General features: G+C 43.8%; 1 protein-coding gene across 1 annotated transcript; it reads left to right on the plus strand.

Annotated features, from left to right (window-relative positions):
- Positions 1 to 181: 181 nt before the first annotated feature.
- LOC119655795 (protein suppressor of forked) lies at positions 182 to 20,892 on the plus strand. The gene is made up of 10 exons (XM_038061889.1): positions 182 to 450; positions 507 to 829; positions 887 to 1,162; positions 12,915 to 13,026; positions 13,101 to 13,292; positions 13,950 to 14,141; positions 14,215 to 14,628; positions 14,686 to 14,793; positions 20,266 to 20,539; positions 20,601 to 20,892. Exons 1-10 carry the CDS (start codon positions 418 to 420, stop codon positions 20,819 to 20,821), a joined length of 2,145 nt encoding a protein of 714 aa, XP_037917817.1. The 5' UTR covers positions 182 to 417; the 3' UTR covers positions 20,822 to 20,892.
- The last annotated feature ends 2,095 nt before the right edge of the window (positions 20,893 to 22,987 follow it).

Consider the following 22,987-nt stretch of genomic DNA (forward strand, 5'->3'; position numbering starts at 1 on the left):
CAGGTTAGACAATATTGTAGATATTCGTGTAATATCAACTAAAACAAATTAGAATACTTTCACCATAATAGCGACTTTCCTGTAAAATCTTTAATTAAAGTAAATAGAAACGTTATGCAAAAAAAAAACCATTCACAATGGCATTTTTTCCTATAATTTTTTTTACGTCTGTTGTCGAAACACCGGGATTACGTAAAGAAGAAGACACATCAGCAATCACTCAACGCTGTCACTCGGTGCGATGTTTTCCTACGTCTATAGCCAACAGTAGGATATTCCGGCAGAAAAGTAGTGTAATAATTGAAGATACAGTTTGATGAGGAGTAATTACGTTCTTAAATTAATTTCAAACATAATTTAAAAGTTTAGTAAACAAGTTCAAGATTATCACGACTGGAAATTAAAACCTAACCTACGATGTCTGTGAAGGATCAAATCAAAATTGATATAGTTAGTGAAGAATTCGCTTGACGAGAATGAAACCAAATTAAAAGTATATTTCATAGGAATGGGGTCATGAACGATTAGTACGTGCTCAACAGACAGTCGAATTACGTCCATACGATGTAGAATCATGGTCAGTGCTTTTACGGGAAGGCCAAAGCCGGCATGTAAACGAAGTTCGCTCGCTATATGAATCCCTCGTAGCTGTTTTCCCGACCACGGCTCGCTACTGGAAAATCTACATTGAACAGGAAATCAAAGCCAGAAACTTTGAACGAGTGGAGAAACTTTTCCAAAGATGCCTCATTAAAATCTTGAACATCGACCTCTGGAAGTTGTACTTGACCTACGTGAAGGAGACCAAAGCAGGACTGAGCACCCACAAGTAAGTTTTTCAGGAGTACCTTGATGAGGTTCGATTCTAACTACTCTTCCGCTTTAGGGAGAAGCTGGCTCAGGCGTACGATTTTGCTTTGGAAAAAATTGGGATGGATCTGCATTCGTTTTCGATTTGGCAGGATTACATTACATTCTTGAAAAGTGTGGAGGCTGTTGGAAGTTATGCGGAGAATCAAAAAATTACGGCTGTGCGTAAGGTATATCAGAAAGCGGTGGTGACACCTATTATTGGAATTGAAACATTGTGGAAGGAGTACATTGCCTTTGAGCAGAACATCAACCCAATTATATCTGAGAAAATGAGTTTGGAACGTTCAAGGTAAGTGGATTTGTTTCCTGTCTCTCTCCTCGGAGGGGTTTACAGCTCGTATTCCTTGCATTCAACACTGAATTCAGGCGCGAATATTTAGATTGACCACGCTAACTAGTTCAAACCATGTAAAAAGAGAAGCGCTGGGAGCATGGGGCAGCATAATCTGAAATTACTAATTCTCTCTTATCAATCGATATTGAGATGTAACATTTTCGTCCAGTTTTCTTTATCACCCTTGGATTTTGATTGAAGACGAAACCTATGGAATTCGGGGGAATTAATTGAAAGCAGTGGGAGCACAGAAAATCCTTGATACTCTTTCCCCATTATCTGACTGCACTTCAGGGAAGACCCAGACTACAAAGTGCACTCTAGGCAGACGTCAATTACGAAGTGCGCCCCGGGTCTTAATCACTGTCACAAATTAATGAAAATGCAGTCAAAGCACAAAAACTACCGCCCCAAAATGGTCCCTAAAATGTTGATCGTTTACCAAAGACAGAATGGTTTGCTCCGTCAATAGTTGGAACATATGGAAAGATACCCCAATTTGGAATGATAAATGATCCTGAATCAAACTGAGAAAGCAGAGAATTAAAAAAACCGAAAACTGACTGACGGTTTCGTCCAGGGCAAAGGCAACTCATCAGAGGCTGCCTCACCTCGGCCCTGGGAGCAGCGTGACCGAAAGTGCCAACAGGTGGAAAAGCGCTTCCTTTTATCATCGCAAAAACATGACAAGGCTGCGAATTATATTAGACTAAAACGCCAGCTGTTTTAGTCTAAGCTAGACTAAAGGTTCCCTGCCCCTGCCCTGAACGAAACCGTCAGTCATTTTTTGGTTTTTTTTTTAATTTCTAATGCTTGGATGCTGTGCTCCAAACTAGTGATCCATGGACTATAAAACGTGGGAGTAATTTGCTCCTCATTTGGTCCGGTCCATCATCATGTGGATGTGGACTTAGGATCCCACATATTCTAAACAAGCAGAGAATGCCCCTTAAACCCTCTTTCTACATATACACAAATTCATGATTGAAAGAATGCTTACTGTCTTTTTGCATCAAGGGCCATCAGTAAGTGGTGGATATTATGTTCAAGTCCACATCCGTTGCTAGACATGGTGAAATGCGACCAGAAACAAAATGCTAACAATTAAATTTTCCATCAATCCTCTCTCCTTGTGGGGCAGAAATGGCGTGGCAACATTACCCCAGTCAACGTACAATCTCGATCGAATTTTAATCTGTTTCTAAGGATAAAAAAAAAATGGTTGCCGTCACGGCACGTTGGAAGCAGTCACAGGGGCTTCGATGACCTATCTCAAGATCGCGCCAAGCCTTCCCAAAAGCTTAAAAGAATTGGGCGGAACGCTTTTTGTACGGGAAAAACGAAATGAAACTCTTTCTCTGAATTTGTCTCGATCCTATTTAGAGAGCACCAACACAACTTCTATTTGGAAAGCAGAAAGGAGGAAAGTTTTACTAATTAATTTCCATAGCTGCACCAGAAAATAAGATCGCCGATGACACGTTTCAAATGATGTTTCGTTCTCGAAATGAGGGTGAAACCGCCACTCAGTCGCCTCGTTAGAAAGAGCGTGCACGATGGAAGCACTTTGAGCTTGAGCCTGCAAAAAGAGCTCTCACAGATCCTTGTCAGCTCCGAGGAAATTGGAGCCACAATCACTCGAGAGAGTATCGAATCCACCACGACGAGCCACGAATCGACGAAAAACCAGCAAAAAATCAATAGTTGGGTAGCTCGAAGCGACCTCGACATGAACGGCGCGGAGGGCGAAGCAAACGAAAACTACTATGTATCCTTTATATGTGCGCACTCTTCGTCCTCGTGAAGGTTGTAGATGAATAGGAGCCGCAAAGTCTACGCCCGAATATAAAAACAGGCGGCATTGTTAAACACGTAAGTCGGGCAGATCAGTCGTCATTCGAGAGTGAGGTGCAGCGCGCCGACGCCAACAGCACAAACAACGAAATATCTTGGTCCGTATCTGGATGCTTCTTGTCGACCGCAGATTGCGAGGGTCACGCTCGTCGGCGTACCTTCTCGATAAATTACAAGCATCAAGCTGTGATCCTTAATAATCTAGCGGACGTTGAAAGTTGAAGTAACAGTTTGGACGCAGCAGCAACTCGAGCGACTAAAATTCATCCGTGCATAACCATCGCTCAGATGAGCAAGAGAAGAAGCTTGGAGCAGAGAACCACTCCGTGTTTATAAACACATGAGCGGACACTCCACTCGAGGCCACATCTGCGGGATTATCGATGCTAGCAACGTGATGCCAGTAAGCGTGAGGCACGGTGAGTTGTATGTCGGCCACGCGGTTGACCACATACATCTGCCATGGCGTAGATTGCCCACGAATCCATGGAAGTGCCACCACAAAATCCGACCAGAGATGACGAATTAGTTTATCGGCGATCCGTCTCACGAAAATGCTGCTCACATGCAAGCTCGTCGATGGACATAAGTTGCTGCTACAAATTTCCTCTTGCAGCCAAAACCGCTCTATGAGGTGGTGAAGTACAGTGTTCGTTGATGCAATCTTCAGCAATTGAGGGGGGGACGGGACGTAGAGAGTTCTGTGTCGGCGAGCAGCGCAGGAGGGCCGGTCACCTGAGTAAGGGCTGCAGCATCCGGGCTTGACTTAGTCTCCTCAGTGTGAGGCGAGGAAAGAAATCCGCTCCGATGATGAGGTCGACTACGTCATCCGAATCGAGACGAGGGTCCGCAAGTTGCAGTCCGCGGCAAAGGAAACGAAAGCGCCAAGTAAGCGATTTGATACAAAGTAGTCCCTCAGATGCGGTAGAATGAGAGGGTTCACTCGCCACTATTTCAAATCGGAAATGTGCTGAAAGAGTCAACTGCGAGCAGTAGCTTACAGTTTGGCAGCGAGCGCCCTTGACAACAGAGATTAATACGAAAGAGAAGTTCCGGGGAAGACGCAGCCGCTGTGCGATCGATTCCGATACAAAGGTTGCCTACAAACACGGATCAACAAAAGCGCAGTCCTCGTCGCGTCGGAGAATATCCGAAAATACGAGGACACGAACAGTGGTGAGAAGAATCTCCGTATGTAGCGGTACGGTGCTCACAACAGGAGTGTCGATCGGAGTGCTAACAATGCTATCAACTAGCGCAGAATTAGTTTGCTCGGTGTTGTAACGGCTAGTGATGCTATTCATGGCAAATTCGGCAAATCTTCGTGGTCCGACAGACTTCATCCTATGCTCGCCCAAACAATTGAAATACAAGCGCGCCAAGACAGTGAACGCTAACGTTCAGAAACAGCAATCGACGCGAACTTAGGACAGAAAGCGATATAGAATGACTCTGGGAGTTAGAGTTACGCTTAACAGTATCGTCCATTCTGGCTACGAGTTTCGGTCGTTCAACAAACTCCAACCGCTCGATCCGAGTCATCAAAAGCTCGTCAGTCGGAGGCATGATGATTTTGCCGCGCAATGTTTGCCAGTCTCGACTAGTGCGTGTATCTAACCGTTCACCGTCATGTGAACGAAAAGATTGTCTCAATGCTTGACCTGCCGTACTGCCGCGAAGCCGGTACAACTCGGTCGCCGACTCTTAGGCTACGCTGAAGATCGAGTACAGCTAGGAAACGGCAGCATCGACAAGAGCACGTTGATTGTTGCAGTGCTTGACGAGCCGATCCCATGCGTGCTTATAATTTTCGGCGGGGAGCGGTATGTTTTCAATAGATGCGGTGGCGTCACCACGGGGGCTGGAACAAAGGCAACGAAGCCGCTCCACATCGGGAAGCTCCGCAGAGTTCGACTCAAAGATGTCCTGGAATGACTGCCCGTCCGTGTGCAATGTTTATTCGGCTCGAAGGGCCAAATGTAGTGATTGAATCATCTTCCCCTTATCATTATCTCTAGTATTGTCTGGTCGCCTTCGAAACTTTGATATTTTTTTCTTAGCACCACTAAATTGAATTCGATAAAGAGTGAATTTCCTAACCCACCCCGGAGAAAAACATGAAAATGGCGCCTGAAAATGTTTTTTCTTCGATATCGTCATGGTAAAGTTGGAATTAAATTTTCAGTTCAATTCACAGAGGGAACAGGGTATATAGGGAAAAGAGAGAGAAGTTAAAAAGTTATGGCGTCTCAAGGTGAAACTATTTTAATGTAAAAATGGTAGGATTTAATTATGAACCCCACTTTCGAAAAAGTTATAAAAGGAGTTGTAGATCTCTTTTCTTCAATCTCATTGGAAAATTGCAGCGGTCACAAAGCTTTGGCTTTTCAATGAGGGTGTTCTGATATCATCATGGTAAATTTTGATTTCCCAATCTCACCCCACCCTCAGAAGAGGCGAGGGTAGAAAAGGCATCTAGGAGAAAAAATGAAGTCCCCCTTATTACGCTCGCTGAAAACATAATTTTGATGCAGTAGAACCAGAAAAAAAAAACAGGAAAAAATACAATAAAGTCAGGATGTCTTCACGGTATTTGTAGCGGAAGTTGAAACGTAGCCTCATCTTAGGCTCCGGCAATTCTACCTTCTTAAAAGGTAAAGGGACTCTGGTGGTGATGACTACTGACTAATTTGAGAATCCGTCAAGAACTCTTCGCAACGAGCACGTATGCAGAATAGTGTATATTTGCGTGGGTTGAACCAGACTATATGAGAATCCCAGGAAATCAAGGGAAACCCCAAGGAATTTAGGTGCAATATCTGTAGCTGATAATATTATGGGAACTGCAACTATAATACTTTCTCGAGATGCCAAATTTCTGTGATTTCTCCGTTCAATGTTGCTATTATGAGGATAGGAACATCAATAATATACGCGGAGCGACTCGTTTTGTCAACTAACCACACGTCAGGCTTGTTGTGTGCTATATGGCAATCAGTCAGAATTTGCCGATCCCAATACACGCCATAAGCAGCACTATCGGGCATCGCTTGCTTGATTCATACCGATAAATCGGATATGTTCCCGTGATTAGCCCATGCTTGTATGCAAGGTTTTGATGGATCATCTTACATACAGCATTTTGCCTGTTCGTGTATTGCACAGAAGCCATAACCGTGCAGCCAGAAATGAGATGGTCCAACTCCGAAACACATATTCTGCACATGTGGTTCTCCACTCCCTCTATCATTATGAGCTTTTTATAAGTTTGAGTTGCGAACACGCCATCCTGAATTGCACACATGAGCCTCTCCGTCTCAGCAAAGAGTTTCCCAACACACAGCCATCTTTTCAGCAAATGGCTGCAAGAGACAATTCACGTGTTTACCGTGCATTGCCTTCGACTTCCATTCATCGATCCGCTTTTGGTCTGGTTTTCACGACAGAGTTTGGATGAGGAATTCGGAATTTTGACATGGTAGTCCGTATCCGGCGCTGGACGTTTTCCAAATCAGTTTTCGTGCACGGTTTTCAATGCGCATATTTTATTCTTCCCCGAGAGATGGCAATTCACTATCAGCTTCACACACCTCAGGAATTCGGACAGCATCCTTCAGATCACCAACTCGAGCATGGGTTCCTTGCAGAATTCCCAGATATTTATAGAAGTCTGCTCCGATCATAGCTTGGATGTGGAGGTTACTAATGCTATGTCCGCCATGCGGCTTGTGATGACCTTTAGGGATGGCTTGGATTTAACACTTTTCTAATCTAAATTCAATCCGAATATCATGACTAAACATATTCGTAACAGACTCCTAATCATCAGTGCTAGTACACGTAGGCCATATTTGATTGCAAAACCATACCTTCTAGCATTATTCAGTAGCCATGAAAGGGGGTTCAGTGTCATACAGAACCAAAGAGAGCTCAATGAATCCTCCTAGAAAATGTCTCTCCATATGCCGATGGGCTCTGGAGTGTTGGTACCCTTAGATGAATGCATTGACAAGGCGGTGTGCCACCCTTTCATAACTTTTGTCAAAAACTTTTTTAGTTCCAAATCAATGCGGAGAGATTTAGGGCATCGATTAGTCAGGTGTGCGGGACGCTATCAAAAGCCTTGGTGTAATCGATGTACCAATTAAAGAGATTGCCTCTAGTTGCCTGTTCTACAACTACCGGGTCGATAATGAGTTGCTCGTTGCAACCACTTGGCCCAACTCGGTAGCCCTTCTACTCCTCTGACAGAATGTTGTTGGTCTTGCCCTTGGCCACTAATAACGGACGTTTTGAACTTGTAGAGGGTTGGTGGTGCTCAGAGGTGGCGGTAACCATGTCGGCCAAATCAAAACCAAGTGGCCGAGGAGAACCTCCGTAGTGGTAACACCGGGAGACGCTGTACTCACTTTGGCTTGCCGGCCGTGATGCAGTAGGCGAATGCTCCAAAGGCCTAATCAGGGCGATCAGACCCGAGTCTGTACGGGCAAATTGGTCACGAAACCTTACCAGGGGTATACTGGTACCATGGGAACCGGGATAGCCCCTGGACTCTCATACTTCGGGTGAACTCCCGTTGTATGTGAGTACAGCTCGGTTGTTTGCGGTTGGCCCCCTAGTGGGAGTTTCATGGGGGTTATGGTTGTGCTCAAGCGAGAAGAAATCTTCGGGCCTCGGCGTGGTGTTGCGTTTCAACACGGGTGCCGTGCTACTTAATTCGGTAGAGATTTAGGTATGTCTTGCATAAACCAGTGTGAATGCTGAGCCATGCACTTGGTATAGACTGGTACCGTTGTTGCTTGTCTCTGATTGTGGTTACAAAATCAATCCGTGTCTTAAGAAGACCGTAGGATTAAGCCTCCACGACAGGTGCTCACGTTAAACCCTCAAGGACTTAACTGTAGAGGGTTGGTAGGAAATCATATTTATCATTTCCTTCTAACGATTTTCTAAACAAACATGCAATTAGTTTTTCTGTCGGAAGTAATTTTTAGGTTTAGACTTTCCTTGAGTGAAGTGACGGACGGAAGTGAAGACACGGTTCAGTCGCCATCATGCGTTGGAATAGTGAGGAGCGCGCCTTTACCGTTGAGGTTTACTTTTCAAGCGGATGTTCGGTTATTGCAACACAGTGTGCATTTCGGAATCGCTTTAATTTAGCCCCGTTGGCTCCCGTCCCAGACCGCAAATCAATTGTTACATGGGTCACTATACTCAGACAAACTGCAAGTGCGACAAAAGGAAGAACTGGAGTCCCTCGGCCCGTTAGATCACCTGAGAACATTGAAGCAGTGAGAGCGTCAATGTTGCGATCGCCAAGGTGTTCTGCGCGCAAATACGCATCTGCCCTTGGACTATCCGATCGTTCTGTGAGAAGAATTCTTCGTAATGATCTTCATTTTCATCCCTATAAGATGGGGATAGTGCAGGAACTTTCAGAACGTGAATTCAATTCTCGGATGAACGCCTGTGAGCTACTTCTTGATGTTGTTCCCGAGGGTGCTATTGTTTTTTTTAGCGATAAAGCCCATTTTCATTTGTGTGGGTCGGTTAACAAACAAAACATGCGCTACTGGGATGACACCAACCCTCGAGAATTGCATCAAAAGCCTTTGTATTCACCCAAAGTCACAGTGTGGTGTGCAATTTCCTCAGCTGGAATTATTGGTCCCTGGTTTTTTGAGGAAAATGAGGTTACAGTGACAGTGAATTCGGACCGGTATGTAAACATGCTACAGAATTTTTTTCCCAACGGCTAGAAAATTTGGATTTGGGGGACACTTGGTTCCAACAAGACGGTGCAACAGCACACACTTCAAGAGCATCGATGGCTGTTTTGAGGGAACACTTTCCAGAGCGCCTTATCTCAATTAGAGGCGATTTGGAATGGCCGGCACGCTCTCCCGATCTGTCGCCTTGTGATTTTTTTCTATGGGGTTTTTTGAAATCCCGTGTTTATGTGAACCGTCCAAGAACCCTACAAGATTTGAAGACCAACATCCAAGAAGAAATTGCCAACATAACACCTGCTATGCTAACAAGAGTCATGACAAACGGCAGAAATCGGTTTACGCAATGTATGGAGAATGGGGGACGTCACCTAACAGATTTGATCTTCAAAACAATGTAAATAAAAACTTTAGACATGTACCTACATTATAAAAAATAAATAAATATTTTCCGATGCATACAATAGTTTTTATTGAGTTTTGAAAAAAGGAAGTTATGCTGCCGCACCCTGTACAATGATCTTAGTTTTTTTTATATTCTGAGAGAATCATCTCCCCCGTATTATTATCTCTGGTATTGTCTGGTCGTTTTCGAAACTTCGATATTTTTTTCTTAGCACCACTAAATTGAATTCGATAAAGAGTGAATTTCCAAACACACCGCGGAGAAGAACATTGTTCCCCTTTCAATCTTGATCAAAATGGCGCCTGAAAATGTTTTTCTTGGATATCGTCATGGTAAAGTTAAGTTGAGATTAAATTTTCAACCCTATTCACGGAGAGAAGAGGAAGGTCCTCCCTTTGAATTATCGCCATCTCTCCAGCCTAAAATCTAATGGCGTCCCAAGGTGGAATTATTTTGATGTGAAAATGGTAGGATTTAATTTTGAACCCCAGGTAGGATTTGAAGTTGGAGATCACCTTTCCTCAATCTCGTTGGAAAATTGCAGCGGTCACAAAACTATGGCTTTTCAATGGGGGTGTTCTGATGTCACCATGGTAACCTTTGATTTGCCAACCTCACCCCACCTTCAGAGAAAGTGGGGGTACACAAGGCATGTAGGAGGAAGAAGGAAGTCCCCCTTACTAAGCGCGCTAAAAACTTATAATTTTGATGCAGCAGAATCAGAACAATCAGGAAAAAATGTAATAAAGTCAGTCTGTCTTCAATGTATTTCTAGCGAAAAGATTAAAAAGTTGAAATGCAACACCATCTCCGTCGCTAACAATAGTTTTCATTTTGCAAATACCGATATTTCGGGAACAACTTATTACCCCGAACTGAAGAAGAAAAGAAGTTGTTCCCGAAATACGTGTTTCAATCAAACGCAGCTGACGGGACTTACAATTGGTGCATCAACAGGGGCCCTAAATTCAAAATTGATCGTAGCATTGTTTGGCCTGTCGCTACGATGGTTATGTAACCAGCAAAAACAACGAACATAGTTTTGCGGTTACGGAGAAAAATGGTTTTGTGGGATTAGTGGTACAGCCCGCTCAAATAAAAACATCCTTTCTATGCTTTTAATAAACGATTATACTTCGAAAAATGTATTAAATAGGTGACTAGCCGAGATATTAATAATTTCATTGAGGTTTTAAAAGATTTCATCGTATTTCAGGATGTTTATATATTTTCTTAGTTGTCACAACCTCGGCAGTTGTCGGATTTTACCTAATATTAGCACTAAGTGCAAAGAATTTAGTCCGAGCCTATCTTCTTAAAAGATAAAGAGGCTCTGCTGGTGGTGGCCAGTGATAGGCTAATTTGAGAATCCATCAAAAGCTCTCCGCAACATCGAGCATGTATGCAGAATGGTGTATATTTGCGTGGGTTGAACCAGACTATGTGAGAGTCCCAGGAAATCAAGGAAAGCCCCAAGGAATTTAGATACAATACCTGAAGCCGATAAAATTGTGGGAACTGCAACCATTTTTGCGAGATGCCAAATTTCTTTGATTTCTCCACGTATTTCCGTTTAATGTTGCTATTATGGAGATAGCGACATCAATAATATAGGCGGAGCGATTTGTTTTGTCAACTATCAGCACGTCAGGCTTGTTGTCCCAATGCACGCCATAAGCAGAACTATCGAGCTCTACTAGCGGCTCACACCGATAAGCTGGGCATGTTCCCGTGATCAGACCATGCTTTTATCCACGGTTTTGATGAATCACCTTACATACAGCACTATGCCTGTTCGTGCCATAAAAGTGCAACCAGAAATGAGATGTGCCAACGTCTGTAACGTCAAACCATACATTTTGCACTAGTCGTTGTTCATCCGCTCTCAATTTTGACATAGTGGTCCGTAACCGGCGCTGGACGTTTATCAGATTGGTTTTCGTCCACAACAATATTCCGAATGCATACGTCAGTGAAGGGATAATGAATACTTTCAGTGCGCTTATTTTATTCTTCCACCAGAGATGGGAATTAACTACCAGCTTCATAATAATAATAATAATAATCGTTGGCTCAACAATCCATATTGAATCAGGGCCTTGAAGTGTGTTAGAGCACTTCATTCAAGACCGTAACGGTACACTATATATACTGTAGGAGGCAATGTGGTCAGCATTGCGCTCGCCCGAGATTATTACCCTGATTTGACTCAGGTACTCATTCACAGCTGAGTCGACTGGTATCCGACGTCAAATCACGATACAAATCCTACTGCCATGAGTGAGATTTGAACCGCAACCGTCCGTACTACAGCCTTGTGCTCTAACCACTCAGCTATCCGGACAAAGCTTCATAAACCTTAGGAATTCGGACAGCATCCTTCAGATCACCAACTCGAGCATGGGTACCTTGCAGAATTCCTAGATGTTTGTAGAAGTCTGCTTAGATCATAGCTTGGATGTGGAGGTCACCAATGCTATGTCCAGCATGCGGTTCGTGACGGCCTTTGCGGATGGCTATTTAACCCAAATTACATCCAAATATCACGACTAAACATGTCTACTATTCATAGCAGACTCCTAATCATCAGTACCAGTATGCACCCTAATGTCATCTAAGTACGTCAAGTGTGTCAGCTCACACTTAGCACCTAAACCATATTTGCAAAACCATGTCTTCTAACATCATTCGGCAGCCATAAAAGGGGGCTCAGTGTCATACAGAACCAAAGAAGACTCAGTGAATCTCCCTGTCAGCGGCAGTGATCTGCCCAGAACTAAGCGATTTAAATATCTCCGGTCAACGCTATCAGCCAATGGAGAACTGCGTTATGAAATTGCTTCACGCATAAACGCAACTTGGATAAAGTAGCGTTTCACAACTGGTGTTCTTTGTGATCGACGTATCAATGAACGTCTGAAATCGAAAATTTATCGCAATGTCGTCGGTCCTGTCGTTCTCTATAGTTCTGCTTGTTGGCCAACTATAAAAGACAATGAACGGTGTCTTGCGGTAATGGAGACGAAGATGTTGCGTTGGACTAGTGGCGTGACACATTTCGATCACATCCGAAATGAGGATATCCGCGATCGTTATGGGGTTGCATCGATCGTGGAAAAGTTGCGAGAGACGCGTCTCGATGGTATGGTCACGCAATTCGTGCTAACGAGAATTCACTTGACAAGATTGGTCTGAATAGAAGTCGATGGTAAACGACCAAAAGGCAGACCTAAACAACGGTGGCTTGATAAGCTGGATGAGAATTTAAAAGCCTCGCGATTACACCCAGATCAGGCATTCGATAGAGCCAAATGGCGAAACCGATCACGAGCCGAGCCCGCTTGTGAACTGGACAAAGGCTAAAGAAAAAAAAAGAAGAATGCGGAACAGATGTAGGACATCAATTAGTCAGGTGTGCGGGACGCTATCAAAAGCCTTGGTGTAATTAATATACTAATTAAAGAGATGGCTTCCCTTGACCCAACTCGACAACCCTTTGACTCCTTGAACTGAATATTGTTTGTCTGTGTTCAAACATTCAATTAGTGTTTCTGTCGGAAGTAATTTTTAGATTTAGACTTTCGTTGAGTGAAGTGTGTTTTCCTATTTCCATCTCTCATTCATTTAGGTGAACAGAAAGAAGAAATAGGTTATCTACATTTATCCATATTCAAATATATAAAAAATAAACGATTACTTTTCATATGTGTCTTTTCAGGGATTACATGAATGCGCGAAGAGTAGCCAAAGAATTAGAGATCGTCACAAAAGGACTAAACAGAAATCTCCCAGCAATTCCACCCACCCTAAGTAAAGAGGAAATGAAACAAGTACGCAAGCAAACACTCTTTCGACTAATTCTATTATAAATTCATCGTTTTTTAATAAAAATCATCCTTCTCAGGTTGACCTCTGGAAAAAATACATTGCATTCGAGAAATCCAATCCACTACGAACGGAGGACACGGCTCTCATAACGCATCGTGCAATGTTTGCGACGGAACAATGTCTTCTCGTACTCACGCACCATCCGGCCGTTTGGCATCAAGCTGCTCAACTTTTAGATCAGAGTTCGAAGTTATTAACAGAGAAAGGAGTGCGTATAACTATTCTAATCACTACTTTTACTGAAAGGAACAATCCCGTCAAAATTTGTTTCCAATCACGTAGAATAAAAGCAAATATATCAATTTGTATTCTACATTTGCTGTTACAAGGAACGATAACAGAGTCAAATTCATCTCTAGCCAATTTATATTTTAATTTTGTATGTACCCAAATGATGGTTAAGCTGCAAAAGAGAACCGAAGTTTGTAATGATTTAGTTAGGTGTAAATTGTTTGTGATTGTTCACGACAAAGTGACTTTAATAAAGACACATTTTTCCAGTCAGATTTTAGACAGAAGTTCAGCTTTCGTGGTTCTTATTTCATGAATTTATGAGTTTGTAAGTGGCTTTACGGTATCGATGGGTTTTGATTTGGATGAAACACTGATTGGTCATATCTTATATCTTTGATCTACTTGAACATTTTAAATTAATTGTGATCCAGTTTATGCAAAATTGCAATGCAATTTGTTTGAATTTACTCAATTCTTCGAAATAATTTTAATCAGCTTCTAAATGCTTTGAAAAGAACAATCAAAATCCAACGATGCTATATTAGCTGCGCGTTTTTACTCTTCTAACTGTATCTCATTGTATTTCGATTACTTAAGATATTTAGAATGTTAAAAACGAATAAATTTATAGGACGTAACTGCAGCAAGGGCATTCAGTGATGAAGCTTCGAACATTCTGGAACGCGCAATAAGCGGTGTACTGAGCAGGAATGCTCTTTTGTACTTCGCTTATGCTGATTTCGAAGAGGGCCGTCTTAAGTATGACAAAGTCCATAGTATTTACAACAAATTTATCGCCATACCTGATATTGATCCGACTTTGGTATGTATATCTAGTCTTATATAAATTTTATACCAAATTTTCCCTATCTCTAAATAACTCTCTTTCCCGACAGACTTATGTACAATATATGAAATTCGCAAGGCGTGCGGAAGGTATAAAATCAGCTCGAGCTGTCTTCAAGAAAGCTCGAGAGGATGTTCGATCTCGTTATCATGTATTCGTAGCGGCAGCGCTTATGGAATACTATTGCTCGAAGGATAAAGATATTGCATTCCGAATCTTCGAGTTGGGCTTGAAACGATTCGGTGGAAGTCCTGAATATGTTATGTGCTATATTGACTACTTATCACATTTAAATGAAGATAACAACACCAGGGTCTTGTTTGAACGTGTACTATCGTCTGGTGGGTTGACGCCACAACTGTCAGTTGAAGTGTGGAATCGATTTTTAGAGTTCGAATCGAATATTGGTGATCTTTCGAGTATTGTTAAGGTGGAAAGGAGACGCAGTGCAGTATTACAGAATGTATGCGATTCGGTTTAGTGGAATGGAGAATTTTTATTAATACTTTGTATATTCCAGTTGAAAGAGTACGAAGGGAAAGAAACGGCACAACTTGTCGATCGATATAAGTTTTTAGACTTGTATCCTTGTACAATGATTGAGTTGAAGTCGATTGGATACAGTGACGTGAGTTTTAAATTTTTTAATTACTATTTTCCGCTTTTTCAACTATTCGCTATTAAATAGCGAGGAATTTAGGTGCTAAGCACTCATAATGGGATTATATCAACACACGTGAAACCTGAACGAGTTCAGCAGAATATATAATACATATTTACAGGTCTCCTTTTCGCTCGTTTGTGAAAACCCTTCTTTTTCGTTATTACGTTTTTGTATTTAATTTTTTATGAGACCATTACCTATCACCCAATTTCATTAGTATCACATGTTGAGCAGGTGATAAATTTATAGCAACAGTACAAGCCTATAGACCCACGCAAATATTAATTATCACAACCAAAATTTGATTGAACTCGGCGGTTTGAAAATTGAAAAGTTGACTCTCAATTACCCTGATCATATAAAACTTTGAACGGCACACTTTTAGAGTGCTATGAAGAGGCTTGTCCTATTTCCCGAGGACAAAGCGGTAAAACGGTCCCTTGGTGGAACCGAGAACTGCAAAAACTCAGGAAATCAACCAGGCGACTTCTAAATCGTGCTTGCAAAAGTAACAAGGACGAAGACTGGTTAAATTTCAGGAACTCACAACAGAATATAAGAGGCTCGTGAGGTGCTCGAAACGAGACTCCTTTAGAGCGTACTGTGAGGAACTGGAAGGCGAAAGGGAGACTTCAAGGCTGTGCAGAGTCCTCAAAAAGGATGAGTCGGCCAAGTTGGATTCTCTTAGAAAACCCGACGGTACTTTCACGAGCTCCAGACTGGACTCAGTACAGACCCTCCTGGAAGTACACCACCCGGGAGAACGGGTGAGAGAAGTGGTAGGGGAAGAGTTGACGGTTCTTGCAACCCCTTCAACACGCAAGTGTTGCAAGGGGAACTGGAACACTGCGAAAGCGGTGTTACCCATGAAAAGGTGAGAGCTGCCATACTGTCCTTTGAACATTTCAAAGCACCTGGCATGGATGGCATCTATCCGGCAATGCTAAAGGAGGGTTTGGAGCATTTAGAGCGACCTCTAAAAAATATTTTTGGAGGATGTCTTGCTCTGGGCTAGGTGTCTTCTTCTTGGCAACAGATTAAGGTAGTTTTCATACCGAAACCTGGGAAAGATGACTATTCTAATCCAAAGAACTTCAGACAGATCAGCTTGACTTCATTCTTGCTGAAAGGTTTGGAGAGACTGGTGGAGCGTCACATTCGTGGAAACGCACTTAGGTCACACCCACTTAGTGAAAACCAACATGCTTACCAACGTGGAAAGTCCTGTGAGTCTGCTCTTCATTCTTTGGTCACAAAGATAGAGGATGCAACTTTGAATGGTGAGTACGCGATGGGGGTGTTCGTGGACATTGAAGGGGCTTTTGACTGTGCGCCTTTTCAAAAACTTTGTGATGCCGCCAGAGTGCATGGTGTTGATGATGCTTTAATTAAGTGGATCCATGCTATGCTAACGCAAAGATTGTTGTGCGCTGAGGTAGGGGTCGATCGCTACCTGACTACAGAAGCGACGAAGGGCTGCCCCCAAGGAGGTGTGCTTTCGCCGCTTCTGTGGAGTATGCTGATCGACTCACTGCTATGCGAACTGCAAAATTTGCCAATACACGACATCCGGCGCAGCTCTCTACTCAATTTGCAGCCCCTGGATATATTTATTCAAAGCACTGCAATGAGAGCAGCTCATAGGCTAATTCGATTAGATCTATGGGAAAACAACGGATGTGGGGGGCACAGAGCATTGGAAGAGTTACTGGGAGGGCTAAATCCAGTTCTTACAATGCCTCCCGATTCTCGTGTCCCCATACACCTGTTTGGTACAAGATATGTAGTTACCCTGAAGCGTAGAGAAGACTGGGAAGACCCAGAAGAATGCGTGGTGGGATATACGAAAGTCTTCTACACTGATGGCTCAAAAACAGAAAAAGGTTCTGCAGCCGGAGTCTACCTCTCGAATAAAAAGTGGGCTTTTCCTTTGGGACAATATGCAACGGGTTTTCAAGTCGAAGTTTATGTGATCCTAAGGGTGACAAACTGGGTGATTGACGAGCGGTTGAAGGGCAGGCGCATCGCAATCTGCAGTGACAGTCAAGCTGCACTGAGGGCATTGAGCAGTCCTTTGATCACCTCGAAAATCGTTCAGGAATGCAGAAACGGTTTGAACTCTATGTCTAGATTCAATACGGTGAAACTGCTCTGGGTACCTGGTCACTGTGGCATAGAGGGAAATGAAATCTCGGACGCTTTAGCGAAAGAGGGGTCAATCTCCCCTATGCCGGGACCGGAGCTAGCAATTGGGGTATCAGTAGCATTGGGTAAATCTGTTTTCAAAAACTGGGAACAAGTTTCCCATAACGACAGATGGCAGAGCTTAAATGCTGCTCGACACACCAAACTTTTCCTGCCAGAACCCAACATACGTACCGCAAAGTTTATCCTGTCGAAAAGCAGGAGGACTTGCAGGTGTATTGTGGGCATTCTGACAGGCCATAATTCACTAGCTGGGCATATGTTCAGAATAGGAATTACCGAAGATGATACGTGCCCCTACTGTAATGAGGAAGCGGAATCCACGGAGCATTTCCTATGTGAATGCCCCGCCTATGGACGCATCAGGCATCAGATCTTTGGTGCCGATGTCCTCCAATTGCGACGGGTAGCATCACATCCACTTACGGAAATCCTGCGATACGTTAACGAATCCGGAATATTCCGTTAGACGGGGGAGGCGAGTACAATGGGCCAACACGGCCTGAGTGCTCAGAAGCTGTAGCTTCTCCCCCACCATACACACACACACACACACACCCTGATCATCGCATGGGATCATATTGCAGCATCCAGAAGACACAAAGCGGAGTATATTTTAACGAGTTTCTTACTATTTGGTATTAATAAGGGGATCTTAGACAATTGTTAAATCATATGACTTCGATGTCGTCCCCAAACCCTGCTTTTGGCCGTAAGAAATATTCATTAAGCCTTACCAGCGAAATAAATTACGAACAAATTTCCGTGTCGCCCACCTACCTCGCCGACCAGCATAAACAGCTTGTCAACTAGCTTAAGTCTTTATTATCAAAATGTGAGAGGTCTACGTACCAAGCTGTCGTATTTCAATTTTTCTGTCCTGGCTTTCCAACACCATCTCATCTGTATCACTGAAACGTGGTTAGATGATAGGATTTTAAGTTCTGAGCTCCTCGTGAGGTTTTCTGTCTTTCGCTGGGACAGAGATCGCATAGCTTCAGGTAAGTCAGCTGGTGGAGGTGCCTTGATCGCGGTTAAGTCCCCTCTAAAAGCCGAATCCATCTTTTCTTCATCTTCTATCTCCTATGATCACCTTACGTGTTTTCTTTCTCAACACCAATCCTTTTATTATATTTTGCGTATACTTCCCTTGCCTCAGCCCCTCCTATCTGAACGATGAATCCGTCGACAGTCTTTCAGAAGCCCTTACTGTAACTTTCGCCTCTCTTCCCTTCATTGTCTGTAGTGACTTTAATCACCCTTTGCTCTCTTCTTCTAAAATTCTTGGCCCGCGACAGCTTCCAAATTGTTCCTCTCATACTTCTCTCCCCTTATTTACTCCCATGAACACCTGTGCTGCTCTTGAGTTCAACCGCACCACAAATCATCTAAATCGCACTCTCGATCTAGTCCTCTATAACATGCCTGAATGGCTCCTTTCCCTAACCTTCTCTGGCTCTTCTATATATTGCTTCTGATGCTCATTATCCTGCTCTTGAGTCCGAGATGCAACTGCCACGCCTCAACTCCCATACTATGCGCAAGCCCTCTAAGCTCAACTTTCGTAAGGGCAGCGTTGAGGATTTGAACTTAGCTCTGTCGTCAATCAACTGGACTCCTATTCTCTCACCATTAACTTGCGACCAAGCCGTCCTTTCTTTTTGTTTCATTCTGTCTAATTTTCTTCCTAGTTACGTACCTTAGTTCCACCAAATCCCTGAGCTCCTACCCATTAAGGTTCACCACTGAAATTCATAAAAAACTTCGTCCGAAGCAATCTGCGAGGAAAAAGTTTTTATCCACCGGAAGCGGTACAGACTTTGGCCATTTCAGCGCTCTGCGAACTTCAATTATGTGGTTGATAGTTAAGTCTAGGAAGGATTATCTAGACAATGTTGAAATCGAATCGGCGCGTGGTAACTTGAAGCCTTTCTGGACTCACATCCGTAACGCGCGCAATGCCTCCCAGTCTCCTCCCACTTTCATCAAATTTTCTGGCTCCGCTGCTAACTCTCTTCAGGAGAAGGATCTCCTTGGTGCATAACTCCTCTTCCTCTTCTTCCTCTCTCCCCCTTCTGAGTACTGCTTCCTCCTTATTCCTTCTTTGATGGAGTACCTTAATGATAACCTTGATGCCAATGTCGGACCCGGCCCTGATGGTCTTCCCAACTTCTTCCTGATTAAAACCTCTTTCATTTCCCTTTCTCTCTGCATTATTTTCAATGAGAGCCTCGAAGGGTGTCATTCTCCTAGCCTGTGGAAAGAAGCCCTTATTTTTCCCATACACAAAAGCGGTGACCATACCCTTGCTGAGAATTGCCGCCCTATTTCGCTCCTCTCATCCTGCTCCAATATTCTCAAGAGGTTCGTCAATGACTGGTTGACCACCGGCTTCGGCCACCTTATAGCTATGGAGCAGAACGGCTTCATAAAACATCGATCCACTGCTACCAATCTTTTGGACTTCACCAACTTTGTGGCCGAATGCCTCAACTCTTGACAGGAAGTCCACACCATTTACACGGACTTTTCGAAGGACTGCGATTCCGTTAACCACGAGATACTATTGTCCAAACTCGCCTCTCTTCATCCATCATTTATTACATGGCTTGCATCCTACCTCTCCCTCCAATCCTGTAGCGTTTCCGTTGATAAGGATAAGGAAGTAATCAATCTCACCGTGCGTTCGGTTCAGCCACGGATCTAAATTGTCGATGAGCCGCACAGTCCATGTGCCCTTTGCCAAGAGGCTTGCCACTCGGTAAGGGTGCGTTGACGTTCTTCACGGGCAACCACCTCTCTTAATTTCTTTTTAGGGGTTGAGGAGTCCTTAGTCCGCATCAATTTGCTCCCAGGGCAGAGGTGAGGCAGCGTCTGAAGAGTTGCCTCTGTCCTGGTACGAAACCATAGCCGTCTTCGCCCCTCTTTTCACCCAACGTCGTCTGCATAACCGACCAGGCGCGACTCTTCGGGCATATCGAGTCTCAGTAGACTATCGCAGGAAGCGTTCTAGAGGTCCGGCGACGGTTTCTGGTGAAAAGTACCTATTTAGCATAAAAAATACTGAAAAAAGCTGACAGTTAATGCGCCGGAAGATGAATCTCCTGTGTGTAGACTTCTTCCGCCTCAGTTGTTTCTAAAATTATGACCCTTCTCTGTATCCTAGGATACCAACGAAGAATATTAGATAAATATCTCAACTTAAATGCTTATTTATCAATATTCCTCCAGATGACTGGCATCATTGGTTCGAAGACAGCAAGTCAAGAAGCAGACAACGAGCCTGTATCAAACCTACCGCGCCCCGACTTCTCACAAATGATTCCGTACAAACCTAAAGCAAATGCATATTCAGGCGAACATCCACTCGAAGGTGGAACATTCCCAAAACCACCAGCGCTGGCGTGTCTCTGCGCTCAACTACCGCCACCGAGCTGTTTCCGAGGACCATTTGTATCAATTGATGCATTGACCGATATATTCAATCGAATAAAACTTCCAGACGGTAAATATATAATCCATTCATAGAACTGACTTTTTAAGAAATGTTTTTGTTTGCCTTACAGCCCCTGTGCCGACCGGTGATCATGGATGTGATACGAAACTATTCGATTTAGCTAAGTCAGTACATTGGATCGTAGACGATAGTACATTTTCCGGCGAAGGAGGACTTAAGCGACGGCGCATGCTTCCTGGTGGTGATGATAGTGACGATGAAACACCGGGAGTTGCACCACCAGCCAATGATATATATCGGCTGAGACAGCAGAAACGTTTTAATAAGTGAATTAGTAAAATTATATTAACCAATTTCTATTGTGAAATCAGCATATGATAAAATATAGTATTTTTAAGATACTTGGTTAGTTTATTTTTTAATTGTGTCCGAAAAGCAGAGTGGTTAGAGCACCAGACTATCGTCCGAAAGGTCGCGGTTCAAATCTTACTGGTGGCAGTGGGATTTGACGTCGGATGCCAGTCGAATCAGCTGTGAATGAGTACCTGAGTCAAATCAGGATAATAACTTCGGGCGAGTGCAATGCTGGCCACTTTGCCTTCTATAGGGTACTATAATCCTGCAGTGTGCCGTTACGGTTGCCACAACGATTATTATTATTTTCCGAGTTATCACAATCTCGGCAGATCCCGGATTTTATCTAATACTAGCACTAAGTGCCAGACATTTAGGCTCGGACGATCCTACCTACTTAAAAACTGAAGGAGCGCTGGCGGTGGTGGCCAGTGGTAGATCAGTGGGAGAGTCCGTCGTGAACTCCCCGCAACATCGGGCATGTATGCAGAATAGTGTACTTGTACATGGTTTGAACCAGACTGTGTAAGAGTCCCAGGACATCAAGGGAAGCCATGAGGGATTTAGGTACAATACTTGTAGCTGACCATATTATGGGAACTACAACCACCTGCTCGAGACGCCGCCATAGTCACCTTCTTTTCTACGTAGTTTCGACATCATTCAGTAGCCATGAAAGGGGGTTCAGTGTCATACAAAACCAAAGAGGACTCAAAGAATCCCCCTGGAATCTGCCTCTCCGAATATGGATGGGCTCTGAGACATTGGCACCCTCAGATGGTGTGCCACCCTTTCATGACTGTCGCCAAAAACTTTATTAGTTTCGGATCAATGCGGTATGATATGTAGGACATCGATTAGCCAGGTATACAGGACGCTATCGAAAAGCTTGGCATAATCGATATAGCAACTAAAGAGGGTTCTTTGGCCTCTAGTTGCTTGTCCTACAACTACCGAGTCTTGTTCTTTGCAACCCATTCTACTCCTCAGACAGAATGCTGTTGGCCTCAAGGTGCGCTTTGACCCTTCCACTAATAATGGCCGTTATGAATTTGCAGAGAGTTAGTAAGCAAGTAATCGGTCTTGAGTCTGCGGAGTCTTGCACCGTGTCCTTCTTAGGAATAAGGTAGGTAATCCCCACAATGAGGAAGGATGGAAATTCCTCCGATCGACTCATGTCTGATTTATGCTGTGTGCCGTCCATGGTGAACTTATTGTACCAGAAGTTCTGCACCCGATCTAAATCTGCACCCCTCCAGTTCTTCGAGCTGTATATGGCTTGTCGAACTTCCTCTTCGGTAACATCAACAAAATTCATGCCAGGCGTATTGGCATCGTGGGTGCCTTCGGCGGTGATCCACTCGGCATGCTGGACAGGTAACCCCTAAAATCCACCCCAATACTTTTTCGCTCCGTTGCTGAAAACGGCACTGTCTGGACGCTCTGTTGGGATTCGTTAAGTGATCTGAAAAAAACTCCACTGGTTCCTTGCGTACGTTGCATTCTGGGCACGTCTGGAATGATCTTCGCCATATCGTCGTAACCGACTGCATACGACAGAAAGTTTTTGCTTTAGTGTGTCCAGAATTTCAATTACACGTGTTTCACTGGGGATAGCATAGTTCCTGTAAACCCTTTGCAATTTATTTTTCACTCATCTGCTGGCATTGCCAGTACTGATTTGAATCAGCCTAGCAAGGTCTTGCCTTAGTGAATCCCGCCGACGTTCGAGCCAAATTTTCCATGGTGGATCTCTGTGGTCACTCAAACAAATAACACGAAAGCGAATCTTCTGACCGTGCACTACAATACACAAGTGATTGTAGTTGAAGCAGCGACATATCAGCACACAGTCGAGATACAATCTCATCATTGATTTGAGATAGAATTCCCGGAGTTGCTGGAGATGTATAGAGCCTGGGAATACCTGGTCTATGCAAAGGATCCATATCCGAGAATTCCATACACGCTCTTTGGAATTCGTTCCGAACCTCAGCTGGACGGTGGAGGAGAGTGCTTCGGCGGAGTATGGCGTGTTGTTGTTGATGCCGTCGCCTCTGCCCCCATCGACTCTCGGTTACCAGTTTCCGTGATGACCTCAAGTCGAACACGCTCCCTGATGATGGCCGGGATTGTGTCGCT

The sequence above is a fragment of the Hermetia illucens genome, chromosome 4, assembly GCF_905115235.1.
Source record: "Hermetia illucens chromosome 4, iHerIll2.2.curated.20191125, whole genome shotgun sequence".
Lineage (NCBI taxonomy): Eukaryota > Metazoa > Arthropoda > Insecta > Diptera > Stratiomyidae > Hermetia > Hermetia illucens.

Coding starts and splice junctions, on each gene's coding strand:
- LOC119655795 (XM_038061889.1), top strand. CDS start 418: ATGTCTGTGAAGGATCAAATCAAAATTGATATA. Junction 830..886: donor GCAGGACTGAGCACCCACAA/GTAAGTTTTTCA, acceptor CTTCCGCTTTAG/GGAGAAGCTGGCTCAGGCGT. Junction 14,629..14,685: donor GCAGTGCAGTATTACAGAAT/GTATGCGATTCG, acceptor TGTATATTCCAG/TTGAAAGAGTACGAAGGGAA.